Source organism: Galeopterus variegatus, unplaced genomic scaffold, assembly GCF_000696425.1.
Source record: "Galeopterus variegatus unplaced genomic scaffold, G_variegatus-3.0.2 Scaffold2565, whole genome shotgun sequence".
NCBI classification, from domain to species: Eukaryota; Metazoa; Chordata; class Mammalia; order Dermoptera; family Cynocephalidae; genus Galeopterus; species Galeopterus variegatus.
Window position 1 is genome coordinate 127,399 of NW_007728676.1, and position 15,165 is coordinate 142,563.

Genomic DNA, 15,165 nt, shown 5'->3' on the forward strand with positions numbered 1-15,165 from the left:
CCTTCAGCACCAGAAGCTGGGTCATCTCAGGGGAAGTAGGAATTGCTCCCAGCAGGAACAAAAGAGAACTTTATGAGGACAACCTTGAAGGACAGTGAATTTATTCCAAGAATGTCACAGTACTGAGAACCCATTGCCCACAGGCACTGAGTCAGTTGGCACAGTCTAGTGTTGCTGGTTAAGGCCCAGGTTGGCAGTGACTTGGCACCAGGACCACACTGGCTCACTGCCACAGACTTGGGAATGGACCCCTACCCTCACTCCCACTCCCCCAAGAGATCTGAGGAATGAGGGTTGAGCATGAAGTCTCTACAACTCTAAGGAAGGCCACAGGAAATGCCTCAAAGGGCCTCTCCAGGGTCAGACTCACCAAGGGCCCTCAGCCATATGGTAAGTCTGGTTGTCATCCGTTCCAACCAGCCCTAGTGGAAAGTGAGAAGGCCAAGGCCCAAAGTGGGCCATGAGATTTATAGAGGCCACATGGGACACTGAGCTGAGGACCTTCTTAAGTCCAGATGGAACAGAGGCTATTCCTAGGTTGCTGTTAGGAGGTCACAGTCCTGTTCCCAAGCAATGTCTCTGCTTGCCCAAATCTTGCTCACATCTCCTTCCTTCAGGAGCAGATTTGCAGAGGTGAGTGGGGAGTAGGTGACTGAGAGTGCCCGTCCGGGAAGGAAGGGAGGGGTCCTGGAGCTCCAGGTTTTCTCCTCTTGCAGAGAGGGACCAGCCTCATGAGAATGGGCATCAGATTGCGGCCTCACTCCCCAGCAGCTTCAGGCTCAGGCCCTGAGTGTCCACTTCTACCAGGTGGATGCTGTGATTCCCAAGGCCCTGGACAGGATATGAGGTGTTTAGAGGGACCTAGGCAAATCTCAGGCCTTGTTGTGGCTGGAATGAGGCTGCAGGGCTAGGGAGACTTGCAGACATAGCCTCTATTTAGCCAGTAGGCCACAGTGAGTTCTCTTGTCCCCACCAGGTACCAACCCCAACACCATCAGGTACCTTGGTCTTGGCCAGCACAGCCTCCAGAGCCTCCTTTTGTCGTGGCTCCTTGGTCAACAGATAGAGAAAGCCCCCACCGCCTGCCCCTGCCAGGCTCTGGCCATGCACATGGGGGGCCAGGACATCCATCATATGTCGCACAGCCAGGGGCTCACAGCCTGGAGCCATGAGCTTCTTTTGCTCCCAATACGAGGTCAGGCACTGGCCTAGCAGAGGCAGGCTTCCTGGGGTGGGGGCAGAGAAGGAAGTGGCATGCCTGAGCCAAGACACTCAGCAACACCATTTGTAGACTGAGGCACTACTTAACCAGTGTCATGATTGAGAACCTGGTTCCAATGCTGGCTGGAAAGAGGAGGGATAAAGCCCACTTGGAGGACTGATGTGCATAAAGCAACTGACATGGTTCCTGGCAGTCAGAACTCAGCAAACTGTGTTCCACACGCCTGGAGCCCTGCTCAGCTCTGACTTCCCTGGAACTCAGCTATGGGGTCCCACCTGCTTCTTGGTAGGTGGGGCTGGAGGTTCTTTCCCATTATACAAGTTTTGTCCTGATACAAGGCTCCCACCTAAATGTGAAACCCTGGAGAGGACAGACAGTAGGCTTCTGTTCCCAGGGGCCTCACGGCTGGGGCCTGTGCCAAGCCTAGAAAGGCCCCTTGGCCTCTAAGACTGACAAGCAAGAAAGCACTCGCTCCTGATGCCCTGGAAGAAGCACCACACCTTGGCGGAAGGCTTCGGCACACTCCTCGGTTTGCTGCACCAGCCTGCGGGCGTTCTGCACCACAGCAGGCAGCCGGGCATACCAGTTCCTCAACACTTCCTGCAGATGCAACAGGAGAGGTGCAATGCGGATGTGGGCCCAGCTGAGCCATCTGTCTCCCCTCCTTGTTCAGGGGCTGGGAACCTGCTCACCTGCAGCAGATTCCGAGCCAGACGGGTCTTGCCAGTGTATACCAGGAGCAGGTGGTCATTGAGCTTCTGAACAAAGCCCTCAGGCACAATGATCCCTTCCACCTCCACCTTCAGTGGCAGCTGAGCCCGGGAGCGCCCCACCTTGATGCCAGGCATTAGGCCACCCACTTGGTCTTGCCAGCCACCTCCTGTGAACCCAGGGCCCTGTCACTGTTGGAGCCTATCTGGCCCCACTTCACTCTCCCAGCCCAGGCTCCTGGTCCTGCACTCCTGGCTGGGACCAGCATGGGAAGACAGCTTCCCCCAACTCCAGCTGAGACAGGTGAGCTATGCAGCTTCTGCCCCGAGACCTGGGAGGAGAACAATCCCAGCAAGGGAACGGGCTTCACTCTGGGCCAAGCTTGGAATTCTCAAGGCCTGAGTTTCATTGTAGACCTAATGTGTAATGGAATGGATATAAACAACACTGAAGGATAATAATTTTATACTGACCTCTCCCTCTCCTAGGGGAGTTTAAGCCAGGGGAGAGGTGACACAGTCCTCTCCCTGTAGCCTAACAGTCCCGCTGCACCCCGTTTTTTGATAGAATGCTTATGTTGGAAATAAGCTTTTCAGCATCTTATTTTTCTCTTCTCTAACTTGAAAGAGCTTGTTTACTTCTTTCTTTAGTACTGAAACATGGATCTTTTTTCCCCTAGAAGCTATGTAAAAATGACAAAATCTGAGCTGGGACAGGCCCTTGATATTCAGAAAAGGGCCTGCAAGGATTTAAAATATAAAATGCAAATAGCAGGAGGCATGTGAAACTTTACAGCCAAAACATGATGGTAGTGTAGCATCCAAAATGCCAGGGACTCCTTAATTGTGCCCCTCTGCCTCAGAGCCCATGACACAATTTGTAATTATACATTCATTTGAGTGGCTACTGATCAATGTCCATCTTCAATAGACCATATGACTTTTGAGGGCAAGGACCCTGGTTTTGCTCATTTTATCCCCAGGGCCCAACACAGAGTGAATTCTCAATAAATAGTTGTCAGTTGACCAAATGAAGAACTTGAATGGTACACCTCAAAAGAAAACTAAAAAAGCTTTCCCCATCTGCCCCTTTTGCTAATGCTACCTATCATGGGATATGAGTAATTACAATGAAAGGAGGGGGCTGGGCTGGAAAGTTACAGGAAAAGACACCATAATCAGGCATCTGTACATCTCTGCAGCAGTTTCCTTCCAGAGTTGTGCATGGATTCCAGGGAGCCACAGTGGCCAGGAGGAGAGAGAAACCTAGCGCTAGTAACATTCCATTTGATCATAGCCATTGCTGGGCCCTCACCACCCCAACCATATGGCCAGGGAGGGAGTGAAGGCACAGACGATCATAGCCCAGGGGAGGGGCAAGTCACCAGAAGGGCAGGCCGAAGGTCCAAACCAGCTCTGCCCAGCCCTGTGCAAGGGACAGCCCTGCATGGGGGCAGAATCATGAAGATCAGCATCGGGTACCCACAGGTACCTAACAAACATGAAAGGTACAGCACAGAATCTGTAGGTGCTCATAAAACATCAGCTCTGGGCCAGCCCGGTGGCGCACTGGAGAGTGCACCACTTGGGAGCAAGGCGGCACTCCCGCCGAGGGTTCGGATCCCATGTGGAGACCGGTTCCCGCTCACTGTCTGAGCACGGTGCGGGCGCAACACTGAGGGTTGCAATCCCGTTGCCGGTCCCCAGTACAGGCGCGACACCGAGGGTTGCGATCCCGTTACCGGTCAGTAAAAAAAGACAAAAAGGAAAAAAAAAAAATTAGGGCCGGCCCGTGGCTCACTCGGGAGAGTGCGGTGTTGATAACACCAAGGCCCCAGGTTCGGATCCCATATAGGGATGGCCGGTTTGCTCACTGGCTGAGCGTGGTGCTGACAACACCAAGTTAAGGGTTAAGATCCCCTTACCGGTCATCTTTAAAAAAATAAATAAATAAAAATAATAAAACATCAGCTCCTTTAAGATAGAACATTTCAAGTTGAAAATCACCAGAGGTCAAAGCAAGAAGAAGGAAACTATAACCATTTTATCAGCTCCGCACTCTACCGAGTGAGCCACAGGCCGGCCCAACTATAACCATTTTAAAGAGCAGCACAGTTATGTGGCTGTTGGCCAATCCCATGCAAATCCAGGGTATCCCCCACAGGCCCCTGCCCTGGGGCAGTCCCATACCTGTGGTGAGCACCTGCTCCAGGTGCAAAACTGCGTGGATCAGGGCTTCTGTGCCCACCACCCAGCCCGCAGCCCGTTGCAAGGCGGCCAGGGCGGCACCTGCCAGGATGCTGCTGGTGCCTGCAGGGTGTGGAGGAGGAATACCAGGCATGAAATGCCTCTGCCCAGCCCTGTCCCACTCCCTGTTCCACCCCCTGGGGAGGGGGATCGCAGGCAAAGCTGGAGAGCTGTGACATTAGGTAGATAGCAGGGGACAGGGCCTACTCACCAAGGCCAGAACCATGAGGCAATTCAGACCAGGTGTGCAGCTCAAAACCGCCCCCAAAGGTGCACAGCAGCTGCTCACTCAGCAGGAGTTTGGAGCGGATATCCACGATCCCAGCACAGATGAAGGCCGCCTTCAGCAGGGCCCCTGCAAGGGGACAGGCACACAGCAAGGAATTTGATCTCCAAGGACATCAGACATTCCCCTGCCCCATTTCCCAGCCCAGTGAGGGACTGATCATTTGGGACAAAAGCCCAGCAGCAGTGCAGGCCCCATCCCCAAGCCACAAAAGGGCCTCTGGGCTTCCAACATGGGCAAATGTGTCATCTCTACTTCCTCTGCCTACATGTGCCTAGGCAGGGTGACTTCTGGCCCTCTCTTTCCCTCAGGGCTCCTCAACCAGACAGGTAGCCCTCAGGCCAGGCCCCAGTGAAGTCCTCAGTGGAGGGCTCTCTGTTCTGCCCCCATATTCCAGCTGGTTGTGTGTGCCATCCTCCCTGCAGATATCCTGGGGTGCTCTGACCTGGGGCATGGGGCTGGCAGTAGTCCTGCAGGTCCTCCAGGCTCCGGCACACTATCTTTGTGGCCATCTCATCCTGCCGAGGCCCTATCGCCAGCCCTGCAGATATCCTGGGGTGCTCTGACCTGGGGCATGGGGCTGGCAGTAGTCCTGCATGTCCTCCAGGCTCCGGCACACTATCTTTGTGGCCATCTCATCCTGCCGAGGCCCTATCGCCAGCCACAGCTCAGGCTCCAGGAGGCGGCGTGCTCTGGCCCCGATGGGCCGGCGGCCATCCACTCGCACAGCCAGACCCAGCACAGCCCCACCAAGCTCATAGGCAAGGGGTGGTGTGTCACTCCAGCCCCCTGTAGCAGTTCAGCAAAAACAAGCAGGTCACAGGGGCTGCCAGCCTGGCTCCAGGGCAGCTACCCTCACCTCTGCTCCCATGAGGGGCTCACCCGAGAAATCCACACGGGCCGGGCAATCAGCTACTACCCACTGCCCAGGCGCTGGCAGCTCCACCCGCTCCATGGACACAAAGTTTTGCGCTGACATTACAGCCTGGCGGATCAGGATCTGCCCAGCCCCCTCATAGTGGCGGGCAGCTCGCACTAGCAAGGCTGGCCTGCCAAGAGGAAAGGGAAAGATGGCAGCATGCAGCTCTAAGGTGGAGGCAGATTGCCTAGGTTTGGGGACCTGACTGCCCTGGGTGACCCCACCATCAGGGACCACTTCCCTGGATAGCTGGGGGCTTCTCAAAGGAATCTGACTTCTATTAGCACCCACCTGCTCAGCCACTTGTCCCTCTCCTGGGCGAGCGCCTCCACACCTCTCGTCAGATCTCCACACTCCAGGTACATGAAGGGCCGCGTCCACTCTGGGTTGGCAGCTGGCCCACTCCGTAAGCCTCCATGGCCCTCTGCCATGCAGCCCAGCACATCCGCCACACAGGCCAGTGCTCGTGCTGCCACACCAGGGTCCCCTGCCCTAGCTGCAACTGAGGGACCAGGAGTAGGAGTGGCAGGAGAGGGGGCCTGCCCCCAACACCCTCTGCCCCAGAGACTACTCAACAGTCCCCAAACACTCCAGACCACACATGCCTCCTGGCTTTTGCCCAAGCTTACCATGCCTGTAAATGCACCTCCACTCCCTCCCTGCCTGGCAAAGTTCTCATCCTTCAAGTGCAGCCCAAATGTGCCCCTTCACCACCCCAAGGATGCCTATAGTGGCTAAGAGCTCAGACTCTGGGAACAAACCACCTGGGTCCAAGTCTCAGCTCTTGTGTGTCTGTGGTAAGTGATCTAAATGAGGATAATGTCCCACAGTCCCTGGGACCACTCATGAGGTACTGCTTACAAGGCTACAGCTCTGCACCCACAAGCAGTGTGCCCAGGACTTCAGGGAGAGGTGGCCACATCTCCTAGGGGCTCTGCTGGAGCTCTGCACCCACATCCTGGCACCCAGGACAGAACATGCAGGGTTTGCCGATGCTCACAGGATCCAGAGACTTAGTACCAGGCCTCGATCTCTGACCAACTCCCCACTGACAGTATGAAGCTGTCCAGAAACCTAGAAGTAAACTCTAGCATGTCTCTCCCCAGCTTGAGAGTTTCGTGACTCCCTAGGCCCCTCAGGTTCCAGAGCAGAAGGCAGGTAGGGCAGGTGGCCCTGGCACTAATGCCTAAGCACACTCACCCTGGTCCAGTGTGGCCAGCAGGGGACCAGGACAGCCCTCGTGGACAGCGGCCCAGGTCAGTGGGCGCAGGCTGAGGTCCTGCCGGGCCTCCAGCACATGCCGCGCCTTGTACAGGGCCTGGCGGAAGAACAAGTCCCGGCGGGAAGCCAGTGTGGCAGCCCGGTCCAGGCATGGCTGCAGCTGCTCCCAGGACAGGCGCCAGGAGGCTCTCCAGGCCCGCAGGGCCTCGCCCCCTGCCTCCTGTGGGTCCAGCATCCACAGCATGTCCCGGGGCCCCGGAGCCCTCGAGGGATGGAGCACAGGAAAGAGGCGGGCAGTGAGAAGGCAGCGCTCTGCGGGGAGCGTGTCTGGGTCCCACAGGTCCCAGTCTCTAGGTGGGGAGAGGGCACATTAGCAGAAGGGACAAAGGCTCCTGCCTCCTCCCCAAGCCCTGCCTTGCCTGTCAATTCATGTGGACAGGACACACTCCTGCGGAGGTAGTACAAGTGGGCAACTCGGGGAGGGAGGCTGAGCTGCCCTGCCCCCTTTCTCAGGCCACTGAACAAAATCACAAATCTGAGAACAGCCAGAGATTTGGAGTTGCCCAGGTGGAAAGTGCTAGAGAGAATCAAACCCAAGGCCCAGTGGGACAGTAAGGGGGTCCCGGTGCTGCTGGGGCAGGGGAGGGAGGAGCCTTGAAGCAGCAGCCACCCTGGCTGCCAAGGCCCACAGACACCTGTCAAGCCATCAACCTCACCGAATGCCTGTCTTCTTGAAGAAGTCACTCCAGGACATGTTGAGATACGTGCCTGCCCCCTGTCTCTAGAGGAAGAGGAGGAAGCAGTCAGGGCTGCAGGGGTCATGGGAAGGGGTTAGGGACACAATGCCAGAGGGCCAGGAGCTGCTCAAGTGGGGATCGGCAGAGAGACAGGCACACACTGGGGCAAGTTCTGAGACACTACATTAAGCCTGGAGCCTCAGCGCTCCTGTCCAGGTGCCTGGGAGCTGGAGTAGAATTCTGGGTTCCAGGCCTGATCCACCCTAACTGGCTCTGTGGCCTGAGGTGGGTCACTGCCCTCTCTGAAACTCAGCCTATAAAATGGGGATAAAATCCCCACCCAGCCCACCTCACTGAGCAAATGCGAGGAGGGAGGGAAAGGCCTGTAGAGACTGCTAGCCAACCCTCCCACAGCCCATCCCTCAGAACCATGCTCAGAGAGCCCTGTGGTGGGGTGGGCTCCCCAAAGCTTGAAGATGAGGGTAGGGGAGGTAGGTCAGGCTCCCACCTCCCAGCTGTCCAGACGGCCAGTGAGCGTGAAGGCACGCCCCAGGGAGCCATGCAGCCGCATGTGGTGTCCCTGCAAAACGAGGTCACGCAGCTCCAGACCATGCAGTGCCTTGGACTGGGCTGTATCCAGGCCACTCACGAAGCAGCCAGAGCCAATATGGATGGGGCCCTGGTGGGGGAGAGGGCAGGAATCCTGGGTAGGCAGGCATCCAGGCACCAGCACCCCCAAGAAACGCAGGACGCTGGCCACCCTGGCCCTCCCTCTGCCCAGGCTCTCAGGCCTCACCCGCAGGTGGCAGTGCTGCAGGACACTCCCAGGATCCAGTCGGATGGGGCCTTCCAGCAGGCAGCTGATCACGGAGCTCCCAGCCCCCAGGAGCTGCAGTTCCTATGAAGCCAGGGAAGAAGGGCATGAGGGCCGGGGCCTGCCCTGATTCCCTCCATAGCATGTGGGCGTGGAGTGCCAAGGCCTGCTGTTCCCCATGCCCTTCAGCCAGCCGGATTCCTCTGCACCTGCCCTGGCCCCAGCCTGAGGCCTACTCCCATCCCACCTGGCCAGCTACCTCCACACCAGCCACCCTGGGGGCCACCTCAGAACTCTACCTGCCCTTTCCTCAGCACCATCACACCAACCCAGGGCCATCACTTCCAACATGCCTGTCTCCCCAAGCAGACCCCGCAGAATGGTCTTCTTTAGCTTCTCAATCAGGTAGACCTTGGTGTAGAATCCTGACTTGGTCACTTACTGGCCCTGTGGCCTTAGGCAACTTACTTAGTCTCTCTGAGCCACCAGCGCTTCATGTGTACAATGGAGATAACATCTACACTTGTAGGTGAACTGTTCCAAGAATGGGCTATTCCCCGCCCTGGAGCCCATACCCCACCTGACCCCAGGCACCTCTGAGGGGCAAGCAGGTCTCACCTCCACCTGGGAGTGTATAATCTGGGCCTCAGGGGCCCCAGGGAGTGTGAGGCTTTGCAGGAACTCACTGGCTGAGGAGGTCATGTAGGTGTAGCTGCCGTCAGGGACATATGCTGTAATGACACAAGTACTGACCCCAACCCCATGCCCACTGTGGCTCAGGTGCCAGCCAGGCCTCCTGCCAGCAGACATACACTCATCAGGCACTAGGGGGCAGGCATGGCAGTGAGTCCATGGGGCCAACGGGAGAGCCTAGGTCAGAGGTCAGCAACCTGCCCAAAGTCACACAGCTAGAAAGTGGGTGGACTGGGCCTGGAGCCCGAGAATGAGGAAGAGAGTTGTCTCAGTGGGAGGGCTCTGGCTCAGGAAAGGGTCACTGTTCAGAATGAGGGGACAGCCTCATTCTGGGGGTCCTCGCTCCCATGTTCTCCCCACCCGAGAGCCGAGAGGAGGTACCCACCCACAGTGAGGGGTTGATCGCGAAGCTCCCTCCACAGCTGGGCCCGGGCGCCCTGCAGGTAACCTGCTGCTCCGTCGTCACCTCCCCCCAACTCCGGGGGCTGCCCCATCAGGAAGTCCTCCTTGCTCACATTCTGAGCCATGCAGAGCAGGATGTCGAAAAACAGAGACAGCTGGGGCGAGGGTAAGACACACAGCTATTGCAGGGCAGGGGTTGGGCTCCGCAGTTCCGAGGCTGAACTGGGGCAGTCCCATCTGCACAGACTCTGACCCAGAGAGGGGAAGGGGCTGGCCTGAGGTCACACAGATCCTCTCCCCCAGTCACCTGGACAGGCCGGGCTCCAGAGTCCAAGCCCATGTAGGTGCAGGCATCCAAAGGTGGGCTCACATGGGTGGCCAGGAGGTGCTCAGCAGTCTCCACAGAGAAGAAGACAACCCCGGAGACCTGGAGGGGCCCCCAAAAGGGTCAGGTGGGGGGACCCTGGGCCAGGCCCAGGCACGAGTCAGGGAGCACACATGCAGATGGGCCAAGCGAGGCCGGGTGCCATCCAGGCAGGGACCTCCGTCTTTTGTGCCACTCCAGCACCCAAGCTTTAGGCTGGGTTCACCCAGGAACCTTCCTGGGACCACCTTCAACTTTCAGGCCTCCTCCAGAACCCAGTTCTCCATGTTCCCCATGGTCTAGTCCCAGAACTTCCCCTACCACTCCTATCCTTGCCCTTCATTCTGGAAGCATCCCCCAAGTCTGCTCCTAGACCTCTTCCCAGCTGCATTCCCTGACCTGATCACACCCTGGCCTGGGCTTTCCAGTTCAGGGCAAGAACCTGAATTGAAGGCTACCCGTTCCTCAAATTCTGGCTCCACCTGCTCCCCTGAATGCCAGTTCCAGATCTTCCTCGGATTCTGGTTCTAGTCTTCCTGGAATCTTCTAGAAGGAATGGGGCTCTACCCTGGGAAGGAAGGCAAACCCTCCCTCCTTGTCCCATAAGGTCCCCAACCCAGGCCCAGCAGCTTACCAGTGGCACGTGCCCATCAGGCCCGACACATCGTCGTATCTCTGCCTCAGTGCCCTGGTAGTAAATGTCCAAAACTAAGCCCTGTTGGGGGAAGAACAGGGTTAGGGAAGAGAGCAAGAGAACCCAGAGGACACAGCTGCAGGTGTCTGCAAGCATGTTCTCCAAATGAAAACTTGGGATGCAAACTTAGGACACAAGTCTGCAGGTCCCTGCATCCTCATGGGGACACAAGTGCCTGAGATCGCTCCGTGATGGTAAAGGCAGGCTTTGAACGTCTTTGCAGCCTCCGTTCAAGTGCAGAGCCTGGGAGGCAGTCAATGTGAAATGAATTTGTGACAAAACAGTGAGCATCAGAGCTGTTGCCACAGAGGAAACACCTGAGACCCAAGACCATGCTAAGAACCCAGGAAGAGAGGTTGCCTAGAGCCCAGGACTAGAAGGCCACCTGCCCCAGGCCGGCTCAGCTGCCCCAGGAGCACTACCTGGGAGTCAGTGAGGTAGACGCCGTGATTCAGAGCATAGGCCGGGCTCCCTGGAAGGGCGACCACTCTGGCTCCCCGGAAGCCATCCCAGCTGATCCCTGTGGGATAGGGCAGTCAGGAGGCTCCCAGGGGCCCCAACCCAAGCCACAGAGTCCCCAGCCAAGAGGACGCAAGAGCCCAAGGCTGGGGCAACTGGGTACCTCTGAAAGAGAAATAGGGTTTCCAAACCCAAATGGACATCTCTCTGGAAGAAGGACAACCCCTCCTCTCCCAAAGTTCTCCCGCAAAGCCCTGAGGGACAAAAGGGGCAGTGTTGGTAATGTCCATTCTACAGACAGGCAGACTGAGGCCCAGCAGGGGACATATGCCATAAAGACACAAGTACTGCCTCTTGGTCTGTGCTTCATCCTCCACGCCCTACAGCTTCCCTTCTGAATAGGGCAGTGGGGAAGCCCAGAGACGGGGCCTAGAAAAGCAGGGTCGGCTTCTAGCTGTGGTGAGGGAAGGTGCTCCCAGGCTGTCTCAGGCTCACCGGGATTTGGAGGAACAGACAACAGCATGTCGGTGCTGCAGACCCACACACCTGGTGGGGAGCCCAGGCCCAACTGCAAGGGGAGAAAGAGAGAATGATCTGGAGGCCTGGCCCTGCCTCTGCTCCCACACAGCCCAGTCTTGGCCTGCAGGGACTCTGCTGCTGAAGTAACAGGGGACTCCCAAGACCTGACCTGGGGCCACATACACACCTTCCCCTGATGTGACCAATGCTAATGTCTTGGAGCTCTAACTAACTCTAGGCACCCCCAAAACCCATACTTCCTGGGGTCCCCCATCTGAGCCAGCACAGACTATAGCTGGTGGTGCAGGGGGAGAGAAGTTGCTCTGTGTGGGACGAGGCCTCACGGGCCACCACCCGGCCTCACCCGATGGGTCATGATATCCAGCAAGCAGTCCAGGTTGCAGACCGAGGCCTCCACTGGGGCCTGGGGGGTCTCCACAGGGAGGCAGGTGAAGGCCCGGCCACAGTCATCGAAGGGGAAGTCTCGGCCCTGGAGTGGGAGCAGGGACTGGTCAGAGAGTCCTTGGGGCAGAGAGCCTGGGGACACCTCACCAGTTCTGCAAGGGTGAAAGCCATCAAGTACAGGACTTATAAAAAGTGTCTTCATTAACATAATTATCGTAAAAAATTAGAAAATGCAGATATGTAAAAAGAAAAACAATCCCTCGAAGATACTATTGCCCTCATTTTGAAGTATGTCCTATCAGACTTTTATTTGACATTCTTTAATTTTTTTTTTTTTTTACAAAAATGAAATCATTCTGAAAAGGTGGAGACAACAGAACTTAACACGTGCACGCACACACACACTCAAATGAGTACAAGTAAAACTGGAGAAATAAGGCTGGTGATTATACCAATGTCACTATCCTGGCTCTGATATTGTACTATACTTTTGAAAAACGTTACCATTGGAGGAATCTGGGCAAAGGCCCCAAAGGATTCTCTATTACTTCTTGCATGTGGATCTACAATTATCTCAATTACAATTCCGATTAAAAAACTGAGATCATTCTATACAAACTTCTGTAGTTGGTCTTTTTCACTTAACAGTGAAAATACATTCACTCAGGACTTAGAATGAGTCGGGGCTGTTTTAAGCATTTAGATGGATCATCTCAGCACATCCACATCCACATCAAGTAAGAACTGTTCCCATACCCATTTTACAGATGAGGAAACTGAGGCCTAGCCAGGGTCAACTGACTTGCCCAAGGTTACAGAGCTGCGAAGTCTTGTTCCAGGTCAATGCACAGATTTAGATGGACCTTTTAATCCATCTAATAATCCAACTGTAAGAAATGCTGTATATATTTAGCCAGTTTCCAATTTTTGGACAGTTGGATTGATTCTGATTCTTCTGGATTTGCACAATGAACACCTTCCACACACAAACTGGTAGAACACCCCCAAAGTCCCGCCCAACCCTGAGAATTGGGGTTCCAGCCTTCCGCATGGCTCCTGCCCTGAGTTCCACTTACCAAGTGCAGAATGAGGATCCAGGCCGAGTGCAGGACATCAGATGTGACCACCTGTCAGAAGCAGGACAGCTCTGTTGACAGAGGCCTCAGGCAGATGGTACCCAGATGATGTCACTCTCTTGTCCAGGGAGAGACCCCAACAAAAATCCACTCAGGTACCAAAGGGACAAGGGGGCAAGGTCAAGAAGGGGCAGCCCTGGCTCCTCCTGGATCAGACAGCCCAGCAGCCCCCAACCTGGGACACCTCTCTGCTCCTTGTTTTGAGCAGAGGCTGCAGGCAACAACTCGGGCTGGCTGCGTGACTGGGGGAAGATGGCTCCATGGCAACCACACAGTGTCCCCTCCCCTGCCAGTGCCAGCTCCATCACCAGAGCACGTCCATGCCTGCGACACCCTCACTCTCTATGCCTAGGTGCTACACAGGCAAGGGGACTGAGTGAAGTGGCTGGCGTGCATAGAACATGGGCCCAGTGGGTACACTAACTCACACACCCTGCCCAAGAGGGTGGCTGCATCTCAGTCCAGTGAACGGATGCCATGTGGGAAGGACAGCACAGTATAGCAAGATCTTCGAACTTTTCAAGAGAAGTCAGAAAGCCTCACTTTCCAATAATTGGCTCCGAGTTTCTAAAAACAATACAAAAGCTGGCCCTGCCTTCTGCCCTCACCTGGATGGCAAGGCAGAGATGCATCTGCTCAATCTGCAGATATAAAAACTGAAGCCAAATGCTGAACTGGCCAGGGTAATGGAGCCAGAAGAACTGGGGATCCTGGAAACTATCTAGTTCTGACAGGGACATAGGCCAGGGGGGTGGCCCTTCTGAGCACTCACAGTGAAGCCTGCCCGGGCACTCAGGTGTTCAGCAGCCACCAGCAGGGCATTGAGGGTGGCTCCTCCGCTGCCCACACGCGTCTCAGGGTCCTCCACAGCCAGTAACAGTGTCCCGGTGGGGATCTGCTCACGCTTCTGCCGCACTTCCAGCTCTGTGGTCAGAGCATATGCTGGCACCTGCCCCAGCCTCCCTGCCCTGGTTGAAAGCACCTGAGCAAGCCTACCGAGAGTCATTCTTTTATCTTCTTCAACTTGGAAGCTTTTCAAGTAGTAAGTGGATCTTTATCCAACTCTGTGAGGTAAGTACTATTATTCCCATCTTACAGATGAGAAAACTGAGGTGCAAGGAAATGACATGACGTGTGTGAGGTCATACGGCCAGGAAGAAGTGGGATCTGGGTTTGAACCCAGGTCTACCTGGCTAGGGATATAGCAGGGGGTGAGGAGATGGGGGTTGTTCCTACATTAGGGCCAAGGGGGTGAGGGGGAATCACCTACCTCTCTGAAAGACCTGGACACAGTCCTTGTACTGGCATGTCAGGATGATGACTGTCCAGTCAACACCCTTCAGCTGTTCCATTCTGGCCAAGTAGAGGGGCTTCCTGAGGCAGCAATATGGGTGTGTGTGAATATTTTTTAAATTATCACATACTAAAATTTATTCCGTTGTTTTTTTGTTTGTTTGTTTTGGTTTGGTTTTTTTGGTGGCTGGTCAGTACAGGGATCTGAACCCTTCACCAAGTAAGCTAACGAGCCAGCTCCTATCATTTTCTTTTTCTTTCTTTTTTTGGTGATTCCTTTTCATATACAGTTCTATGATTTCTAACACATGAATAGATTCTTGTGGCCCCCACCACTATCTGCACCCCAAAAAACCTCCCTCATACTATCCCTCCTCCACCTCTAACCCCTGACAATCACTGATCTGTTCCCCATAGCTATAGTTTTGTCTTTTCAAAAATGTCAAATAGGGCCGGCCCGTGGCTCACTCGGTAGAGTGCGGTGCTGATAACACCAAGGCCGCGGGTTCGGATCCTATATAGGGATGGCTGGTCGGCTCACTTGGGAGAGCGTGGTGCTGACAACACCAAGCCAAGGGTTGAGATCTCCTAACCCTTGACTTGGTGTTGTCAGCACCACGCTCAGCCAGTGAGCAAACCGGCCATCCCTATATAGGGATCTGAACCCGGTATCTTGGTGCCATCAGTACCCCACTGTCCCAAATGAGCCATGGGCTGGCCTTTATTTGACTTTTTTTTTTTTTTTAAAAGATGACCGGTAAGGGGATCTCAACCCTTGGCTTGGTGTTGTCAGCACCACGCTCAGCCAGTGAGCAAACCGGCCATCCCTATATAGGGATCTGAACCCGGTATCTTGGTGCCATCAGTACCCCACTGTCCCAAATGAGCCATGGGCTGGCCTTTATTTGACTTTTTTTTTTTTTTTAAAAGATGACCGGTAAGGGGATCTCAACCCTTGGCTTGGTGTTGTCAGCACCACGCTCAGCCAGTGAGCAAACCGGCCATCCCTATATAGGGATGGCTGGTTGGCTCACTTGGGAGAGC

General features: G+C 55.4%; 1 protein-coding gene across 1 annotated transcript; it reads right to left on the reverse strand.

Moving 5' to 3' along the window:
* Positions 1 to 84: 84 nt before the first annotated feature.
* Positions 85 to 14,196, reverse strand: FUK (fucokinase). Its single transcript, XM_008582316.1, has 23 exons — positions 14,099 to 14,196; positions 13,601 to 13,752; positions 12,769 to 12,819; positions 11,652 to 11,777; positions 11,264 to 11,336; positions 10,732 to 10,829; positions 10,250 to 10,330; positions 9,559 to 9,678; positions 9,235 to 9,406; positions 8,775 to 8,887; positions 8,139 to 8,240; positions 7,851 to 8,021; positions 7,322 to 7,386; positions 6,585 to 6,955; positions 5,676 to 5,886; positions 5,348 to 5,514; positions 5,033 to 5,254; positions 4,391 to 4,534; positions 4,123 to 4,242; positions 1,915 to 2,102; positions 1,723 to 1,822; positions 1,003 to 1,226; positions 85 to 831 (listed from the first exon to the last, which is right to left on the reverse strand). The coding sequence occupies exons 1-23, from the start codon at positions 14,178 to 14,180 to the stop codon at positions 745 to 747; spliced, it is 3,240 nt and encodes a 1,079-aa protein (XP_008580538.1). The 5' UTR covers positions 14,181 to 14,196; the 3' UTR covers positions 85 to 744.
* Between the last annotated feature and the right edge of the window lie 969 nt (positions 14,197 to 15,165).